The sequence below is a fragment of the Bombus bifarius genome, unplaced genomic scaffold, assembly GCF_011952205.1.
Source record: "Bombus bifarius isolate JDL3187 unplaced genomic scaffold, Bbif_JDL3187 scf7180000007992, whole genome shotgun sequence".
NCBI lineage: Eukaryota > Metazoa > Arthropoda > Insecta > Hymenoptera > Apidae > Bombus > Bombus bifarius.
This window is the reverse complement of record NW_022884373.1, coordinates 76,711-95,372: the sequence shown is the minus strand read 5'-3', so window position 1 is coordinate 95,372 and position 18,662 is coordinate 76,711. Positions and strand designations below refer to the sequence as shown.

The following is an 18,662-nucleotide window of genomic DNA, read 5'->3' as shown; positions in this document are numbered from 1 at the left end:
CGTTCTTGTGAACACCGTCGCAAAATGATCGACAATTACGCAGACCGCACTTCTGTATTTCGAGCCTGAAGGAAATAGGAACGAAACATAAGATGATTTTTCCTTTCGCTAGTTGACACAAAGAGAGTTATTATTATTAATTAATCGTACGACGGATTACTTTCGTTTTCGTTTTACATATACAACGCGTTACGGAAATATTTTCAATATTGTTGCTGTTGACTTCAGTATTCTTGTTATAACAAGAATTTCATAATTTATATATGGAATATCTTTTGGATATTGGAAGCTTGGTTGCTCCGATATACATTCTCCTTGATAAGAATTGTGGAACTTGTTCGGAAACTTGTATTTCAACAGTTATTTTTCTCGATGCAGTTTGTATCAATTAATAGCTTAAACACTCTCATTGAGCCTCATTAAGTCTCTTGAGTCGTTAAAGCTGTACAATAATCGTAAAATCGTATAATCCCCGTATTTGCCATTAATTATCATCATAATATTCAATAAAGCATTGGTTAATTACCATACTTAACCTGCTTTCTGCACACACATATCCGTACTTTCTACACACACGATTTCGATATTAACTTCTCTAATGAGCAATCGCATATACTCGTACTACTCATACGATATACAATATCAATGCTGCAGAATTTTTTTCGATTCAACTAGCGAGAAAATCGTAAGATTTTACGTAGAAGCGAAGGAAAATGCTGGAGCGTTTGCTTCGCGACGCAATTGCAATAAAAACCGACAGCTTTCCGATGATACCGGAGAAACGCAGCTTTATGTCTTCAGTCTCTTACATACTAACCAACCACGAGCTTTCTTACCAATCTTCCTTCGCCTGTTTCAGATCCTCTGAAAGATGCGACGACTCGTTAAAGCCGTCTAGTCGAAGCGACGAAACCTTCCACGTCGAAATCGTTCGAATCCCAACAACTACTATCGTATTCCTGAAACGGACTAAGGAAACACGGATAATCAACGCAAAGAAACTCGCGAAGAAGACAATTGAAGGAGGATAGACATCGTAGATATCCGTGTATACATCAACGGATCTCTTGTTAGATTTAAAAAATGAAAGATAAGACGAAAATCGGGAGGAGAAAACGCGGCGTCGACGGATCGACGACCTGATAGGACCGGGTCTCTGATTGAATGAGCGCGCGAAGCTGGCTGCGCGTGCCACGAAAAATGAACGAAAGCGCGGTCTACCTGCTCGGATCGGAAGAAGAGGCAAACGTATCGAGTAATCAATTGAATCGAAGTTTTTACAACGCGAGTTTTCCGCCCCAGAACCGTACCTACGAAGATCTCTGGAACCTTGCCACCGATAGGGCCGGTCTAGCGATACTCCTGTTCCTGTTCTCGGTCGCCACCGTGTTCGGTAACACGCTGGTTATTCTGGCGGTGGTGAGGGAGAGGTATCTCCACACGGCGACCAATTATTTCGTCACGTCATTGGCGTTTGCGGACTGTTTGGTCGGACTAGTGGTGATGCCGTTCAGCGCGATTTACGAGGTGCTGGAGAACCGTTGGCTGTTCACCACGGACTGGTGCGACGTCTGGCGTTCGCTGGACGTCCTCTTCTCGACCGCGTCGATCTTAAATCTCTGCGTTATCAGCTTGGATCGTTACTGGGCAATCACCGATCCGTTCACCTATCCGAGCAAAATGAGCAGGAAACGTGCCGCTATTCTGATAGCCATCGTGTGGGTCTGCTCGAGCGCGATCTCCTTTCCAGCCATCGCGTGGTGGAGGGCTGTACGCACGGAGGAAGTGCCAGAGGACAAGTGTCCGTTCACCGAGCACCTGGGTTATCTGATCTTCTCGTCGACCATCAGTTTCTACTTACCTCTGTTCGTGATGGTGTTCACCTATTACAAGATCTACCGGGCTGCCGTGTTCCAGACCAAGAGCCTCAAGCTCGGCACCAAACAAGTTATAATGGCCTCGGGTGAATTGGAGCTCACTCTGAGGATACATCGAGGAGGCGGAACAAATACCGACGCCAGGCACCTGTTTCGCACCGCTTCGAGCACGCCCGAAGATCTTCAGGATCTCGAAGAGCCTCTGACAACCATGCACAACAACTGTTTAACCAGAGTGCCCTCGACAAGGATCAATAAGCAGCATCGGGGAAACAATTTCTCTTTGTCGCGCAAGCTGGCCAAGTTCGCCAAGGAGAAAAAGGCAGCCAAGACTTTGGGCATCGTGATGGGTGTCTTCATCATCTGTTGGCTGCCGTTCTTCGTCGTCAATCTCTGGTCAGGCTTTTGCTCGCAGTGCATATGGCAAGAGAAAATCGTATTCGCCGCGGTCACATGGTTGGGTTGGATCAACAGCGGTATGAATCCGGTTATATACGCCTGCTGGAGCAGAGACTTTCGTAGGTAAGCCTCTTGTTGTCTAAGATTTATTCTATCCACTGAAGATTTTGCATGAAATTTCATTTCCGTAGAAATACGAGGAACTATCGGTTCTGATTTTGGAAGCTCTGTCCTCGAGATAGAGTAAGTTTACTTATCAGTAAAGTGGTATCCCACTGCTAACTGGTTGGCGAGACATCGGTAAACGCATCTCGATGCCACAACCAACGTTAATGGGCTTGTAACTACGCCAGACAGTTACGGATCGCGACGGTGAATTAACGAGCAAAGAGAGACGAACCGCTAAGGCGCAAATAGGACGTAAATGCGTTTCGTTTGGCCAAACAAGTCGTGTTCTTCAACACGAGTTGACACGCAAATAGCATGTTTACTTGAAATCCGGTACTGAGTGGAAGAATGGTCGTGTCCTATCTCTTTTAAGTAAATTACGCGATGTGTACTATATTTCCAAAATTCGGGCTATACGAATAAAAGTCTGCTTAAATATAGACTGCGAGTGAATCGGAAAAACGACTTAAAATACGATAAAGATGAAATATTTCTCAGAAAGTGACGGTTTGGTCGGAAAAATATCCTAGACGCACGCGAGGGAGTTGGAACCGTCCGGTGGCTAATAATTGTCGGAACGGAGGTCACTTGGGTCCTATTGAATTCATCTCGGGTAAAATACGGCAATCTTAGAACGACATGAGTTGAACACGAGCCCGTATCGATAATCAATTTTACCGAAACAGCCGTAAGATACAAATTTTCGTACGAAGGGTATAGATCCTTTTAAAAATTATTCCAAGTATAATACAGTCGATTCAATTCGACCATTGGCGTTGACAAATCGATTCTCGATAACGCTGTTTCTGTACGATCGAACAGCAAATACTTTTCCATTTTTCTAACCGGGTGAAAATGGCACGTGGGCTAACGGAGTTGTTAGCGAACGGGAAAATGTACATTTTGTTTGAATGCATCTAAACTGCACGGTGACAAATCACCGAGCGTAACTTCCGCTATATCAGTCGTTCCCGAGTTCGCAAATGAATACGCTGAATAATTGGCGACAAAGTTTCAGGAGAAAACGGAAGGTATGCAAATAACGCGATTTAATTACGCGTTGCCGCACGCGTTCGCGAGGTGCAGCAGGGGTTTAAAATGGAACGCGGAAACTCTGACAGGAATGAATCGCGCGAACACGAAAGAATCTACACCATTCTAACGGCTACCGTTGTCCCTTTAATTAAATCCTACTTACAGGCGGCGTATCGTTAAAGCGGAATGTTCGCTTTTCATCCCCCCTCGCCACCCCCTCACCGGGAAACTAAACATACACCGGCGTATCGTGAGATCGATCTATCCCCCGCAGTTCGGTCCCATCAATCTCTTTCCGGTTTCGAGCGCGGAAACGAGACATCCTCCAACTGATTTTTCAAAAAGTCGTTTTGCCCGAAAATACGAACGTATAGCAAGGTTAGGTAACGCGCTGGTATAATATGGTCGGTGAAAAATGATGACAACGTTCGGAGGATAAATAACGGTGATACCTGCGTGACGGGAAAAACGGAGAGTATAAGTGAAACAGAGGGGCGAAAAAGGTGAGATGAAAGCAACTGGAAACGGAGCGAGAAGAAAAGTAGCAAAGGGTGGCGCAGAAAGAACATTAACTCGATGGAGCGTACCGGCCTGTATTTGTCTCAATCTCGAGCTTCTTCTTGCTTCTTTCTGCTATTTTCGCGAAAAAAAAACACTATTCTCGCGCGTATGGCGTGATTTTCTTCTCTATCCGAGTTGTCGAATAATTTTCTAGCTCATTTTCAGCTTTGCGCGCGTAGAAGTTAAGGGAATTACTTTCGACGCTTGTGGAGTGATGATCGAGGTAAAGACAGCCGTATGTAACACTAAAATGCATGAGCGATATATACAAGTCTCTCAAAAACCAAACTAACGAACTCCACTCTTTTATTAATTCATTAATTTCATTAATTTATTAATCATATAAATAGATGTTTAATATTCGATTTTTTAAAAACAAATGATTTACTTCCAGAAGTTGGTTTATCATAAGAAGTTGACGAAATAAATAAATATAAATTTCTATACTTTTCAGTTTATGAAGTTAATCAATGAAATTCCCGAACATCTCAAATTAACTCTATATATCAACTATATCCCAAGCCGAGTAATATCACCACCTATTTCATTTAATGAAATTATTGTACGTAACAGGATACATTTTACAATTCAAAAGCTGTTTTAACCATTTTCTGAATAGCAACGAATATACGTAAACAATATTTAATTAGAGATCCTCGAAACCCAGTTCGTCGCTAAATAGTTCGAGTTATTAACAATTCTCTGCTTCGAACATTCTGAAAAATTCGCTTTTCTCGTTGTATTGCCAACAAGCTGATGATACGTATTTTAATAGAATATACCGTCTCGGCAACGGCATAAATGATTTACCAATCAAGCTACGGTCGTATTCCACTTACATGCTATTCATACATTGACAACGAGATTTATTGTTGGTGACGCGACAGTAATAAAATATGGACAACGAAAAATTAGTAGAATTTGTCGAAAATATTAATGGAGTTTTTATGCGTCATGAATTAAAATCATGGCACATTTATTTTTCGGGCTATCTGAGCATTAGAAACCGATATTTCTTAGTCAAGTCAAGTTTCTTTCGCATTAAAGCCTTAAAAGACGTTATCTTTTCATACGTTATCTTTTATCATATTCATGAATAAATTACACGCGCTAAGACGTAGATGTAAGAAAGAACAGGTCGATAGAATCAAAATAACGAATGAAAACGGATCGCCTCTTTGTTCGGGAAATTGAAATATTCGCCTGTAGCTAAATGTTTAATTATCTACACGTATGGTCGCGGATATACATATGGATAAAAGAAACTTTAACATCGACGCGCTACAAATTTTAGTAACTTTTGTACTAAAAACTTTTTACGATATTGGTAGCGTAAATATTGATCGTCCCTATTTTATGTTATATGTATATTACATTTACTCGTATCTCCTTATACTTCTTATTTTATAAACTTTCTTTTGTTCGTCATTGTATAACATACAAAATTTCCCCTTTTAATATTCAAGTGGTCAGCAAATAACATTGACGCACTACTGAACGTTATTGTTTCGATCTTCTGTTGAATAGATAGGTAGTTATGAATGTGCCAATATTTGCCTGATGATGTTCATACGTTGTATTGGCTGGTGGGCAACACCCTCAATGCATATTTGACCGATTTATTGTAAAATACGAAGCGATAACGATACTTTGTCGACCATTAGCCGACGGTGCAATCGACGATTTAGAAGGGTGGTGCAAAACTCCTGGTGGCGCGTTATAACGAAAATATAGCACTGTGTCTACCGGTCTAACTTACGAAGCCCGCCATTATATCTAAACGGGGTCACATTGTTATCGCCGCGGTCTGTCCTCTGCGTTCTTGCGAGTGTAGTCCAGGTACATAACGCGCATTCACTGTTAGCCGGTTCATCGACATGCGAACGAGTCCGTCCACTGTCATCCTGACATTTCCCTTACGGAGACATAATTTTCGTTTCACTGAACAAACTTCCGGAAACAACCCCTTTCTTATGCGACTCGAACTGCTTGCTATTCCGTACAAACCATCGTGAATATCTATTCAGAATGAAGGTAGTAAAAAAGATTTATATCGCAGGAGAACCGCCAAGACGGAAGTGGCGAATAGGAAGAAACGCAAAGTCACGATCCAAGTGTCATCCGGTATAAAACAAAGAATTTATCTTCGATGAGATGCGCGAGTAAGTTTCCGAGAGACAGAAGCGAATATATCGGGTGGTTTGTTCGTGGATTTCTTAATATTGGTCAGCTTCACCGATGCAGGGGTTGTGCCAGGATAAAGTTAACCGATCCAGAGTGACGGCCAGTATGATTCCCGATTTTTTTCACGTCATTTCCATGAGTTTTCAATCTCATCAACATTCTTTTAAGTAAAATTGCGTATCTTTTTATACACCACTCGATACATGGTTTTATCCCGCAGAAAAATGTATTAAGGAACGCTAAGAGACAAGCGATACAAGACAGTGTTTTTTGCGTTTATGCCTCATGAATGAAGACTAACTTTGACATAACTCATGACACAATTTTTTATATCGCCAAAAGTATAGCTAACCATAAGACATTCGAGAATCCGAGGTAAGTGAAACGCTTTATATGACAGAACAAGCTTACTTGCACATTGGGACAAAACTGTACGAAATAACAGCACGACAAAAGATCTTACTTTTTACTTAATCTTTTTACTTAGAAATATATAATTAAAACTCTAAAGCAATGAAATGTTAAAAAAGGATAGATATTTGGCTTGCGACGAGAAAACAAGTTACGATAATTGCTTGCCCGTATGTACGTTATCGAATTATTGGTATATTTGATAAAAGTTATCATTCTGCTCTTCTCATAATTTGCTTCCATATTTGGAACATGAAATACAAGAACATAATTAATGGCGTTACTCTTTTATATATATTTCCCCTCATTTTCTATTATCTCTGACTTTCATTCTAGTAATTTTTAAATGCAGGATTTCATGAAAGTACCTTTGTTTTGTAGTAAAGAACCAAACAGGTGGTAGTAATTAGTTGTGAAAACATGGAAACAATTATCATAAATTCTGGATTTTTTCTAATTGTAAATCATAATTCTTCAAATTTCTTTTATTCTGTTGACTCGGTATTATGTTGTATGTATAATTATGTATTTCTAAATGAAATTATTTCAAAAATGTTTTTTTTTTTTACATTTTCCACTGTATTTTGAGACTCGGTATAAATGTGGAAAATCTTTTATTTAACTGGTATTATTCAAAATAAAAACGTCGTGAAAAATCGAGATAAAACTCTTCATGATACAGTTACTTAAATTTACTTGAAATAACAATTTCAAAGCCCTCTATTATACGTATATTCATAATGCTCCAAAATGAAACAGATGTATTCTTTAAATCGTAAATAATAGAAGAAAAATAACCATAAACTGCTTCATGATACAATTAGTAAAATTTACGAGGGAATATTTCCCTACTTGTACGCTGGCCGTAGATCGTGTACCCAGATGTTATAGCCACCAGAAGCAGCAGTGTAAAGTCTTAGGGGTGATTTATGCGAAATATCAATTCCGTGGCGGTGGAACGAGACGACGTAGCCGGTGGTATCAGACGACATCACGAAGCTCGTTTAATTGCTCGTCAAGCATGTCACAATTCTTTTCGTTACATCGAGAGACACTGGGGAAACAAAAACTCGATAGCGTCTATCATGAAAACGCGAGATATCCTTACGAGGGAAGATAAACGGAAAAAAGGAAATGCGTGAGAAATTCTATGCAAATATTGGTCGCCCGTGAAATTAACTTGGCGCCAAATTCCAAAGGTTCGAATGTAATAAGAGTTGATTCGTTTAAGAATTCTTTTTCACCCTTTGCCAAGTTTATTTGCAATCTATCTGCTAATTACAAGAAATTAGAAGTAAATGTGATGCTGTACAGGCTTTTGCCAATGTTTCTCTATACTTTTCAACTTCAAATACACAATGCCATCTATAGATATTAATACGCCTACCGGTTACATTCATCGGAGAACTCCGACAAATTATATGTTATTTGATATTTTATATTACAAGACACATATGTTGCGAATAAAATAACTCGTTTGTAATAAAATAAATACAAGATTAAAGTAGTGAATCAAATATATTAAATATCAATTAATTAATTAATTAATTAATACCTGTGATCGACAACATATGTTCAACCTTTAGATGTTTTTAGTTGTTTTCAATATCGATGGAGCAGATCTAGTACATGGTGTCTCTCGTACCTTTAAATTTGTAGGCTATTGTGCAAAAAAACACCAGGGAATAAAAAGGAGAGAAAACGTTGAACAGGTTTGTTAGCGTAAATTGATGACTTGTTTAAAAACGAATTACACCGAGTCGATACACGTTTGACTGTTATTGTTGATTAATGAGTACAGCTGGCAGACAATTAAGAGCACTCGGAACACCGCGCCACTTCGAGATGAATTAGCGCTCTTCTCTAGTAAAACGAACGACAAAAGATAAAACGATGTTAAAAATATAGCGATATTAACCATTCGAAAATTATGTTTCTCTCTCAATGAGAAATTTAACGTGACGTAAAGCGTCGCTCGTAACGCCTGGGTCTCGGCAAGCCCGTAAAGATGTATTTAATTCGAAATGAAATTTCGTGGGTCACCGCGGGATTAATACAATTCCCTGAGAGAATTTTAGGGACAACCCGGTCTTGGTCTCGCGCGAACCTCGTTGCGCTTGTTTCTAAAATTACTCAAATCCAATAAACGACAATCAAGCGTCGGACAGGCAATCGCAGAAATAACAAATTTGCACCGTGGAAAGGCAGCAAGACTAACTGCAAACGAAGCAACGAGACGTTTTTCCCCCGGGTGCTCCTTTGTACGGCACCAGAATTCGTGTCCTTGCGAGCTTGAAAAAAGCTCTCCTATTAAAATCGCCCAAAGAACCGCACATGCTTCAAGTTGAAAAATAGACACGCTTAAGGCTCTCTTTCCTCCTTTTTACGCTCTCGAGCGCGTGTTGCGGGGCAACAAGAAACTTTACGAGATACCACGAAGGAAACACACGATGGGATCGTTTGGGAAGCACGGAAATCTACCGTGGATTAGAAATTGCAAAAGAGTCGATCATAGTTTAGAAACCGACCAACCGTTTAACACGTTTCGGTAATCCTCGATAGAGAAGCAATACTGTCGAGGCAGAAACTATCGGGCCAACACTACTTATCTAGGATGGGACGGCGAACGATGCAACCATCCCTTAAATTACGTCCGTAAACACGTGCGTCTACGTGAGAATTTCCATCCGTGCAATTGATATTGCCTGGCCTCGGATCAGATGATACGAACTTCCAATGCGGCGAGTATCGATTTCACGGAGTTTATGCCTCGTTCTTTCCTCGCAATCTTCCACGGGCACATCGTTCCGCTTACTTTCCTCCTCTTCCGCAACAGAGGCCGGAATTCTTTGCTCGTACCCCTGCGGAATAACGCCTCTAATTGTAGGCAAGCGTAATAAATTCAGTCACGCGAACAAGTCCGCATTAAGTCAAGGTTTCGACATCCAGCGGCCGTCGAGCCGAGGATAGCTAATTTTCCTCGTCGCTGCATCTTTCACGGAATCCACGGTGATATGTGGGTAGTTTACAACGGTGAGAAATATCGATGAACAATATGTGCGTGTTATTCGAGGATGAACAAGCCGATTCAACGAAACACGGCACATAACTTGGCAGGGATAAACGGTTGAAACAGCAGGATCCTTCGCGAGCAAAAATACCTGCATTTCCATCTATTTTGCATGTCTGCGCATATTATACATGGTGCCTGGACCGTGTAAATCACTGTTCTAGGAAAAATACAACGGAGCCTGAACATCGCGCCAAAGAAAAGCCGAAATAGGAAATTAAATTACTTTTCTCGCACCATGGTTTAAGGATACAGCTGTCGTGCGGAGTAACGCCGTCTCCCTTTTTTTTCTCTTTCTCTCGAGGAACAGAATCATTTTTCCACGGCGAATTACGTTTACGATTTCATCTACTCGCTCCGTTTTCACGAAGAACGTGAGACTCGAAACGTCCACGGTAACTATATATTTTTTCTCCTTTAACGACAAACGACGACGACGACGACTTTTCTCGGGTAGCACGTTTCCACGTGGACGTTTCAAAGGGTCGAGAACAAAAGTTCGAGTAACTGTACCGACAGTGCGTTGTTCGCGTAAAATGCAATGAACGCGAAAACTTTCACTACGGATCGTCGGTTTCCTTGCTTCCGTCCATTGCTTTCAAACGAATAGATATCCTGGTGACTGATACCAATTTCGCAAAAAGGAAAATACCTTGCAAGCAACCAAGTCTTTACGAGTTAGATACGAATCGGAAAGTTGCTCAATGGGGGGTGATCGCAGCCGTATAAATTTTTTTAGTTCGCCCAAAACTTTCCACTGTTCCCCACGAATACTGACTCTCGTTAAATTTCATATAGCAAAAACGGTCGGCATAACTAGTTATCGCAAACTCGAATACCATTTGATATTCTACGAAACGGTACTCGCGAAACGCAGTTCGCATTAATCGCGTATTAATTAAGCAGAGCACGTTAAAGCATCTTGATACGCATTGAATATTCTATTATATTTTGGCCCGTAAGAAATAGGAAATGTTGATAGGTACATTGAAAAATATTAAATAATCGAAAGGTGTAGAACAAATTAGTGAGAAAATGTAAATCGACCAACCAAAAAATGTAAATCGATCAATTAAAGAACGTAAATCGATCAATTAAAGAACGTAAATCGATCAAGCAAAGAACGTAAACGAATGAACCAAAAAACTTTGAATAAACGAATCAAAAATATATGAACAAATAGTAAAATGAAAATAATTGTGCCGAGAATAAGTTGGGTATATTGTTTAAATATCATAATTAAATTGTATTTTAGCTGTATTTGCCTTACAAAAAATATAAAACCAATGAATAAAGAAGCTAGTGAATCGAAAACTGCGATTAAACGAAACAAAAATACATAAACAAAGGATTAATTAATTTTATATTTAAATTAGCCATGTTTGCCGTGACAAATAAATAAATGAACCGAAGAATATGCACAAACAAGCAATAACAAAACATTTCCAATTAAAAGAAACTCGAATTTTTATGTTAAATTTCAGCAAACAAAGCGACCTCTAATATTTTAACAAAATCTCTGTACGCGAGATTGAAACGAGAAATCATATAGATCAATAACGATCTTTTTATACCGTCACAAAATTAAAACATTCTTTAACGACGAAAAGCTACGATTGAATTGAAAATGATTTAAAAAAATGTAACACATAAATAAACGAATCAAACAATGTAAACCAACGAACCAATAAATGTAAACCAACGAACCAATAAATGTAAATCAACGAATCAAAAGGATGCGAATAAACAAACAATAAAAATGAAAATAAAGGAAAATGTATTAGATTGTCCCAAAAGTTTCTTTCGTTTTATAAGGAAATAATGGATGCACAACATTTTTTGTTTTATATCATTTCATTGAATTACGTATGATCTATTTTCTAGCAATAGAAGAAAATTTATAGCAATAGAACAAAATGGATCATACATATCTCAATAAAATAATATAAAACAACAAACGTTGTGCATCCGTTATTTTCATATGAAAACGAAAGAAACTTTTGGCACAACCTGATATACGATCAAATGAAAATAAGGTGGACCAACTAATGTTACGCTTCAATTAGCCTAATTTTATTCGCTGCAACAGTACGTTATAATTCGATGCCACCCTGAAGGATAGGATCAAAGAGCTCGACATAATGGAGGATGTCGGTGGTGATTTCACGGAAAACGAGTCATCGCCACGTGCAAAGAACTTGTTAAACTTTTAATAACGCGTTCGCGGGGACAAAAGCACTGCCGGAAAGATATTTCATGAGAGGATCCGAGAATAACCAGACTAAGAACGTACGTCTGTACGGCCTGCGTACGGACAAGGAAGCGAGAAGAATAAAACTAATAACAAAGGAATCTATTCAGTGATATTTCACTGACAGGGATTGAAGCGCGTTTCGAAGAGAACGTCACTGTTCGAAGAGCTCTGCAACTTCCGCCATTCCTTTGAAAAGCTTCTTAATGGAGAAGAAAGCGCGTGCCGGTTTGAAATTTTATCGAAGAGGCGAGCCGTTATTGATTTCATCGGTGGCAGGAAAACTGATACATTGCCTATAGTTCGCCAAGTTAGCCCCAACCCCCGTTGCAATACGCTCGTATATTCGCGAGGTAAATTATTCCCAAAGTTGGACACATACAAGGTATCCTATGTCTGAAAAGCGATAAACATCCCCAGCGTATTTAATAGACCATTCGAAAACAAATACACTACCATAATGTAGAACCTATATCTCGTACCTTCGATATCTAGACGAACGAAACGGTTCGCAATTGTGCCTTCTCTTACAGTACACATATATAAGTGGATGGGACGTACATGGATAGGTAGTAAAAATAGGCATCGACGAAGTTTCATTATATATGTCGTATTTACACAAAAATGTAGATACTAATTTCAATTATTTATCAAATAATCTAGCTACTAGAAGGATATATAATGAATAAAATTTCAGTATGTAACATTAGCACCGGTTCGATTAAACTTCATCGATACCTATATACATACTTCCCCTACTTTTACTTACTTTTAGCCTCGATTATAGTTTACCGTATCCCTCTTCGATAAATGTACCGTACACAAGCCGAAATGATTACTCCACTTCTTCAAATTTTAGCACCAGAGTGCTTGATTGAATCTTTTGTTCAGTGGAGTTGGATCGATTTGGTAAATAAGCGGCTGAAACAGGCTACCACGTTCTCCCCCTCTGTATGATTATTCAAATGTAAGAAGCGCGTCAAAGTTACCCTAGACTGCGCCATTTTGAATAACGAAATTCATCAGAGCAGCAGAAATAACTCGAGCGGCGAAAATTTACGAGATTCCCTGGTAATTAAGGTAACTTCGCCGTAAGCGGTTTATCTCTGGTAACTACATACCGGACTTTTTTAATTGCAGCATTCGTAATACGCAAGTTCCGAGAATCCTGTAACAAGGGTAGCAGCTTATTATCTTTTTCTCGAAGATGTAACTACAGCTTCTCCTCTTTTCCTTAGTTCCTCTTGCAGAGGCCCAATTAACAGGCTCGTCGTTACGCGTAACGACGCGTCTTCATCGAGCATCACCTTTCAGTTTACATTTTCACATCGACCAGCGATAATCCGTCTATTCGTTGAGTTCATCCGATATGACGTACGGGGTGTCTCCGAGATTGGACGACACGATCAGAGAGGATCTTCCTTTGCAACTTTTGGAATTAATCGAAGCTATCAGAACTGTCGATGAACCTCCATGAAAATTCGTTGGTGAATAGAAGAAGTGAAAAATAATTAAGTTCATTTGTCTGTAGCGCTTCGAAATAGCTCGAGGGAATGAAAAACGTAGGGGTGCGTGTAACTTTGTCCTCTCATGGAGTAAATGAGATCATACGAGGTAGAATTAATCAAGGGGGGAAAATAATATCGACCATAAATATATCGACACCGTTCGATTTGTATTAATACATGGCTTTTAGTGACAGCTATGAATTAATGGAAAATCACGATTAAAAATCCTATCCTCTTTACCTTCTTGTGGAATTAAGAAACATATGTCATATGAAATATAGATTATTTATTATGATATGTTAAAATTATTATCTTGTATGAAATTAGTTTTATCAAATTCATTAATATTATATTCGTTATATCAATTAATTTTAACTGCGCGTAAACTTTTTCAAATCTCATATATTCGATCAATTTAACGTCCACGCGATTCGATGGCTAAATTAGTTTCAAACTGTTTTTGTTAGTTTGAATTATTAGTATTAATTTAGGCAGACTTCGAGAAATCCGTTTATCTCAGCTTCATTCATTTACAGGAATAGAAGTTTAATGCTTTTTAATCAATTATAATTATTGATTTATAATCTATTTTAATTATTTGCGCTTGAACTTCTATTGTATAAATGAAAAATATAAGATACGTAATACAGAAACTGATAAATTTCTATTACATAAACTGCTGCCACAGTAAGTTCAGGTAAATGAAGTTCTGCTGTATACTTTCAGACAATACTGTACGTCTCTCAGTGCAAAGGTAATCCCCTAGGAACAAACTGCTTTTTTATCACTAAATCGTATTACCAATGATTATATATAATCATAGTAAAAATACGCTTCCACTACGTTAATTAAACAAAACCACAAATTTCTTAAAGCCCTGTCTCGACTCGATTAATTTTGCTAGCATTAAACAAACTCGACAAGAACGTTCGGCTTCACGCTGCTATCGATCTCTCTCATTTACCGTATCAAAGGTCGCACTTTACGATCAACTCAAACGACTCTTGTACGAAGGGATCGCGTTCTTTTCGTATCCAAAGTGAATGGGGACGTCCGAGGAAGAATTTCAATTGGAGGATGCGAAATCAGTGGGCGATAGAGGACGAGACCACGGCGAGGGCATAATTTCTTGAACAGATAAAGAGAGAGGGAAGGAAAAAGATACCTATCGGGATTGTGGTTCGACTTTAAAAAGGGAATTCAGCATTCTTCAAGAATCCTTTTCTCTGGAAAACAGATACGAAGATAAGCACTTCTGAATGTTACGCGAGTGTTTCTCTGCTCGTACACACGTACTGGCTGTTCCCCTAATCGCGGTAAAACAAGGGATGATTTCTCATGAAAAAATAAGTCGAGTATTTAGAACAAAACGTTTTTTCGTGCGAGGTTTCGTTTTCGAAGAAAACGATGTTGCATATCTGCCCAGTATACCAGATGTAAGTTTCCAATTATGGATCTTTGTTCCTGATATTTTAAATAAATTATGAGCGTATCTTTACGAAATACGTAGCGTAGTTCACGTGAAATTAGGTGGCAATTAAGTCATCATTCTGCTACCTTTCAATTTCTTTCAAAATTTTCCAATTTTTGCATTCGGTAATTTACGAATCAAGTAATTGCTACATGCACTGCCGACCATAAGTATTAGAACACTTATTGATATTTAGACTAATAAATAAATAGACGAATAAATTGAATGCTATTCGCTGCTGTTTTTTAGCTATTTTATTCTAAATCAGTTATTTTATTCGCAGCCACATGCGCCCTATAATTTCAAATATTAAGAAAAATAAAATTTGTTAGAGTCTTCTAATAAACGTAATCGGTATGTGTTCCAATATTTATAGCCGACAACCAAGGACTTCTTGCCATTTATCTCGCATAGTACGCGTGTATGTTACACACTGTAGCTGGAAAAATGAAATCGTGGGCTTAATTCAATGGTCACGGACTGTAAATATCGTGATTGCGGAAGCACCCCGCATACAGGACGACTCATAAATGGTGTTTTTACAGGATAGGCACAGAAGGGGAGAGAACCGTGGGCTCCAAGGTTGCAGATGGATAGAACCGAAGCTCTTTAGCAAATTACTTTTATTCATTCCCGTGAAACGAGTCCAGGCGACTTCGAAGCCGTATAGAGAGCTCTTCCGGTAGCTTCTTTGCCCTCGATGAAGATTCTCGGAGACCTATAAAAAATTTCGTCGTCTTAAACGCGTTGCTGACTTAATAGCAACTTTGTAAACCCGGGATTTCCCAGAGCGATTTCTCCTTTCGTGTCAGACACCAATAAATTGAGCCACGATTGGATAAATAATAATAATCCGGGCCGAATTAACATCCATTTATCTCGACTACTCGCAATTTCAAGCTCCGCTATCGGGAACAAATTCTTTTGGAGAAACCGGAGAAGAGGTCGGGACTGATTTAATCTTCGTTCTTTCTCTCTCTCTCTCTCTCTCTCTTTCTGCTCGAATTAGATTAAACATATCAAAGTCTCGGGCACACAGAGTTAAACGAAATTTCATACGAGCTGATTTTCCTAATCTCCCGATCCAAGAGAAAAGGAACTATTTAACTTGACTGACAATGAACGAGAAGCAACTAATTGGACTGACAATGAGCGAGTTTGCCGTACGCATATCGTCAGAGATATTTACTTGGAAATATCAACTTGAGGATTCGATTTTCTTTTTTATCGTGATCGTTCTTTAAATTCCTTCGGTTTTCTCTGCTCCGATTAGATTAACCGAGAAATTCTTCGCGTTATGTTTTAACGCTTTCACGGTGAGTGTCACGTGTGCTGTGATTTCGATTCTGTTTATAACAGGAAAATAAATTGTTGCAAAGTAAAACAGATGGAACATTGAGAAAATATAAAGATGTGCGAAAACGTTGCAAAAGTATAAATTTAAAGAAAACGCAACGGAATTCCGTAGAGAGAATAAGGAGCTTTTGAAAAAAAAGCAAAAAATCGTATGTCTGGCGATAATGAAATATACAGCTTAAAACGTCATGTTAACGAAAATTTGAACTAAGAACGATAAGATACATAGCGGGATTAGTCGGGCTTCATGTTTCAGAATTATCTGCAAACAAGTTCTGACAATGACTGCATGAGATCTCTGAATTGTGAGTTTAAAACAGCGACGGAGGAAAAATGAGCAACTAGGAAATACATACTATATGAGCTTCAGAAAAGAAATACAACGATAATAACAGCAAATATCGTATGTTTACGGAAAAGACTCTAAATCATCTCATACGCGTAGAAAATAGTTTGGTCATTTTCAAGGAAGAAATATTTGACGTGGATGATGAAAAGTGTTCTGTTCCCTCTCAGATGAGAAGAAAATACTTTGCTACAGAGAACACGAAATTTATCAATTTCAAAGATGCAAAAAATCAACAATTCATAATCATTTTAAAAAATGGGGATGTACGAGTGCCGTATGAATTTCGCTTTCCGTGTCGCTGTCATTTTTATATCCATTTTTAGTGTCCGTACGTTACTTAAATCGTTGTTCTAATGAAAATCTTTACCCTATGAATAATATCTATCTTACTTCTTTTTTCTTTTTCTGAGCCTAGAACTACGAAAGTGATCAAAACGATCGATTCGTAATTCTTCGTAGTAATTGTATAGATTTACAACGGTGTATTTTTAAGGGTTTAGATAGTTTTTCGTGAAATATATGAATCGAAACTTACACTTATTACTGCATTATAAACTTTGTCTTATTCCTTGCACTATAACTTTCTTGGTAAAAGTTTCAAACTTTAGCCGTTGGTAATTCCACTGTTAATAGATTTGCCTAAGTGATGCATTCTCATATTAGGGTTTCTCTGATTACTTTGAACAAGGTATTTTATGACTAAAGACGAGGAACAGATATCGCACCGTCTGATTACTATTATCTTTAGAAACGCAAGACTACAACGACTTGATACTCGCAATTTCTCCGCGTCAGGAACTTTCAATTAACGGAATAACCCTAGTGTATTTTCATGACGCGCTACGATCGAAGAATTCACTTTTCGATAACACGTTAAGCGAAATCTCGGTGACACGTGGCTGATGGATCGCACGTCTCTCGTTACGAATCCACTACGAGTTCTCGTACATAATGCATCCGATAGCGAGCAAGCTGGCTCGAAGGTAGATTTCAATCAGTACGCTCATTCTATACCGAACCAGGGCGCGATATTTAACTTGTTCTCGTGATGTACGATTTTTCCACGTCACCTCAGTCAACGGTGAATTCGAAGCGAGCAAACTCGGGTTAATTTTAATTTCGGGGCACACGTACAGTTTGCCATGACTCATATTCACGCGAGAAACGCGTAGAGAATTAGTGCCGTCGTTTCACGAGTAATTCGTGTTACGTAAGGGACGTTATGTAAATAGAATTAGCGATATACGTAGGTGTGTAACTTGTCCTCCCGAGTCCACTTATTACGCCTTCCCTGACAAAGTGGACGCATACATTCTCCTATGCGTGCCGGTAACGTGCTTGCATTCGGAAAGAGCGGCGTACTAGCCGCGAAACTAGCGTAAATTGGATAGCCCTCAAGACTAACGACACCGAAATACTGTTATTGCAACAATGTATATATAAGAATGAACGATGGTTAAGCTATAAATCTGTATAAAGCTATAAAGCTGTATAAAGTCATACAAGACGCTTAATGAGAAATGGCATCCAAGGAATTACGATGTGAATTATAATTATAAACACAATAAAAACGTTATAACAATTTGTATTTGTATTGTAACTCTTAACCAGAGTTAAGCTACAAGGGAAATTTATACAGAACACGATTAATTAATGTTGATGTGAAAAACGTTAATTACAATACGAATACAAAGTTCAGAGAAAGATAACTTGGTTTAGAGACAGGACCTAAGGTCAATATAGCAACCGCTGTTTCTTTCAAATCGAAGGATATCTAAAAGCACCTTAAATTTTCATGAGAGTTGCAAACACATTACCGATGAAGTAAAATAATGAATTTATGTTGATAAAATGTTTCAAATTATTCGAAGACAAGTGTCTTGATTAATAGGGATGAGAGCATTGAAACTCGAATACTTCGATCCATGTACCTGATCAATCAAACACCAACAAAAACGCTTAAAAATATCGCCATGTAAAAGGACAGTGCCCCAAAAAACGAAAGAAAATCGGAGACAGCTG

The 18,662-nt window shown here is 38.6% G+C and overlaps 1 protein-coding gene across 3 annotated transcripts in view; it reads left to right on the top strand.

Moving 5' to 3' along the window:
* Positions 1–18,662, top strand: part of LOC117205587 (dopamine receptor 2) — an 80,626-nt gene that overhangs the window by 30,906 nt on the left and 31,058 nt on the right. For all 3 annotated transcript variants that reach the window (XR_004487258.1, XM_033444152.1, XM_033444153.1), the window contains one exon: positions 860–2,399. Coding sequence is in view for 2 of the 3 variants with exons in the window: in XM_033444152.1 (XP_033300043.1) it covers positions 1,165–2,399 (1,235 nt within the window). In the remaining variant the exon portion in view is untranslated. The remainder of the gene's footprint in view (positions 1–859; positions 2,400–18,662) is intronic.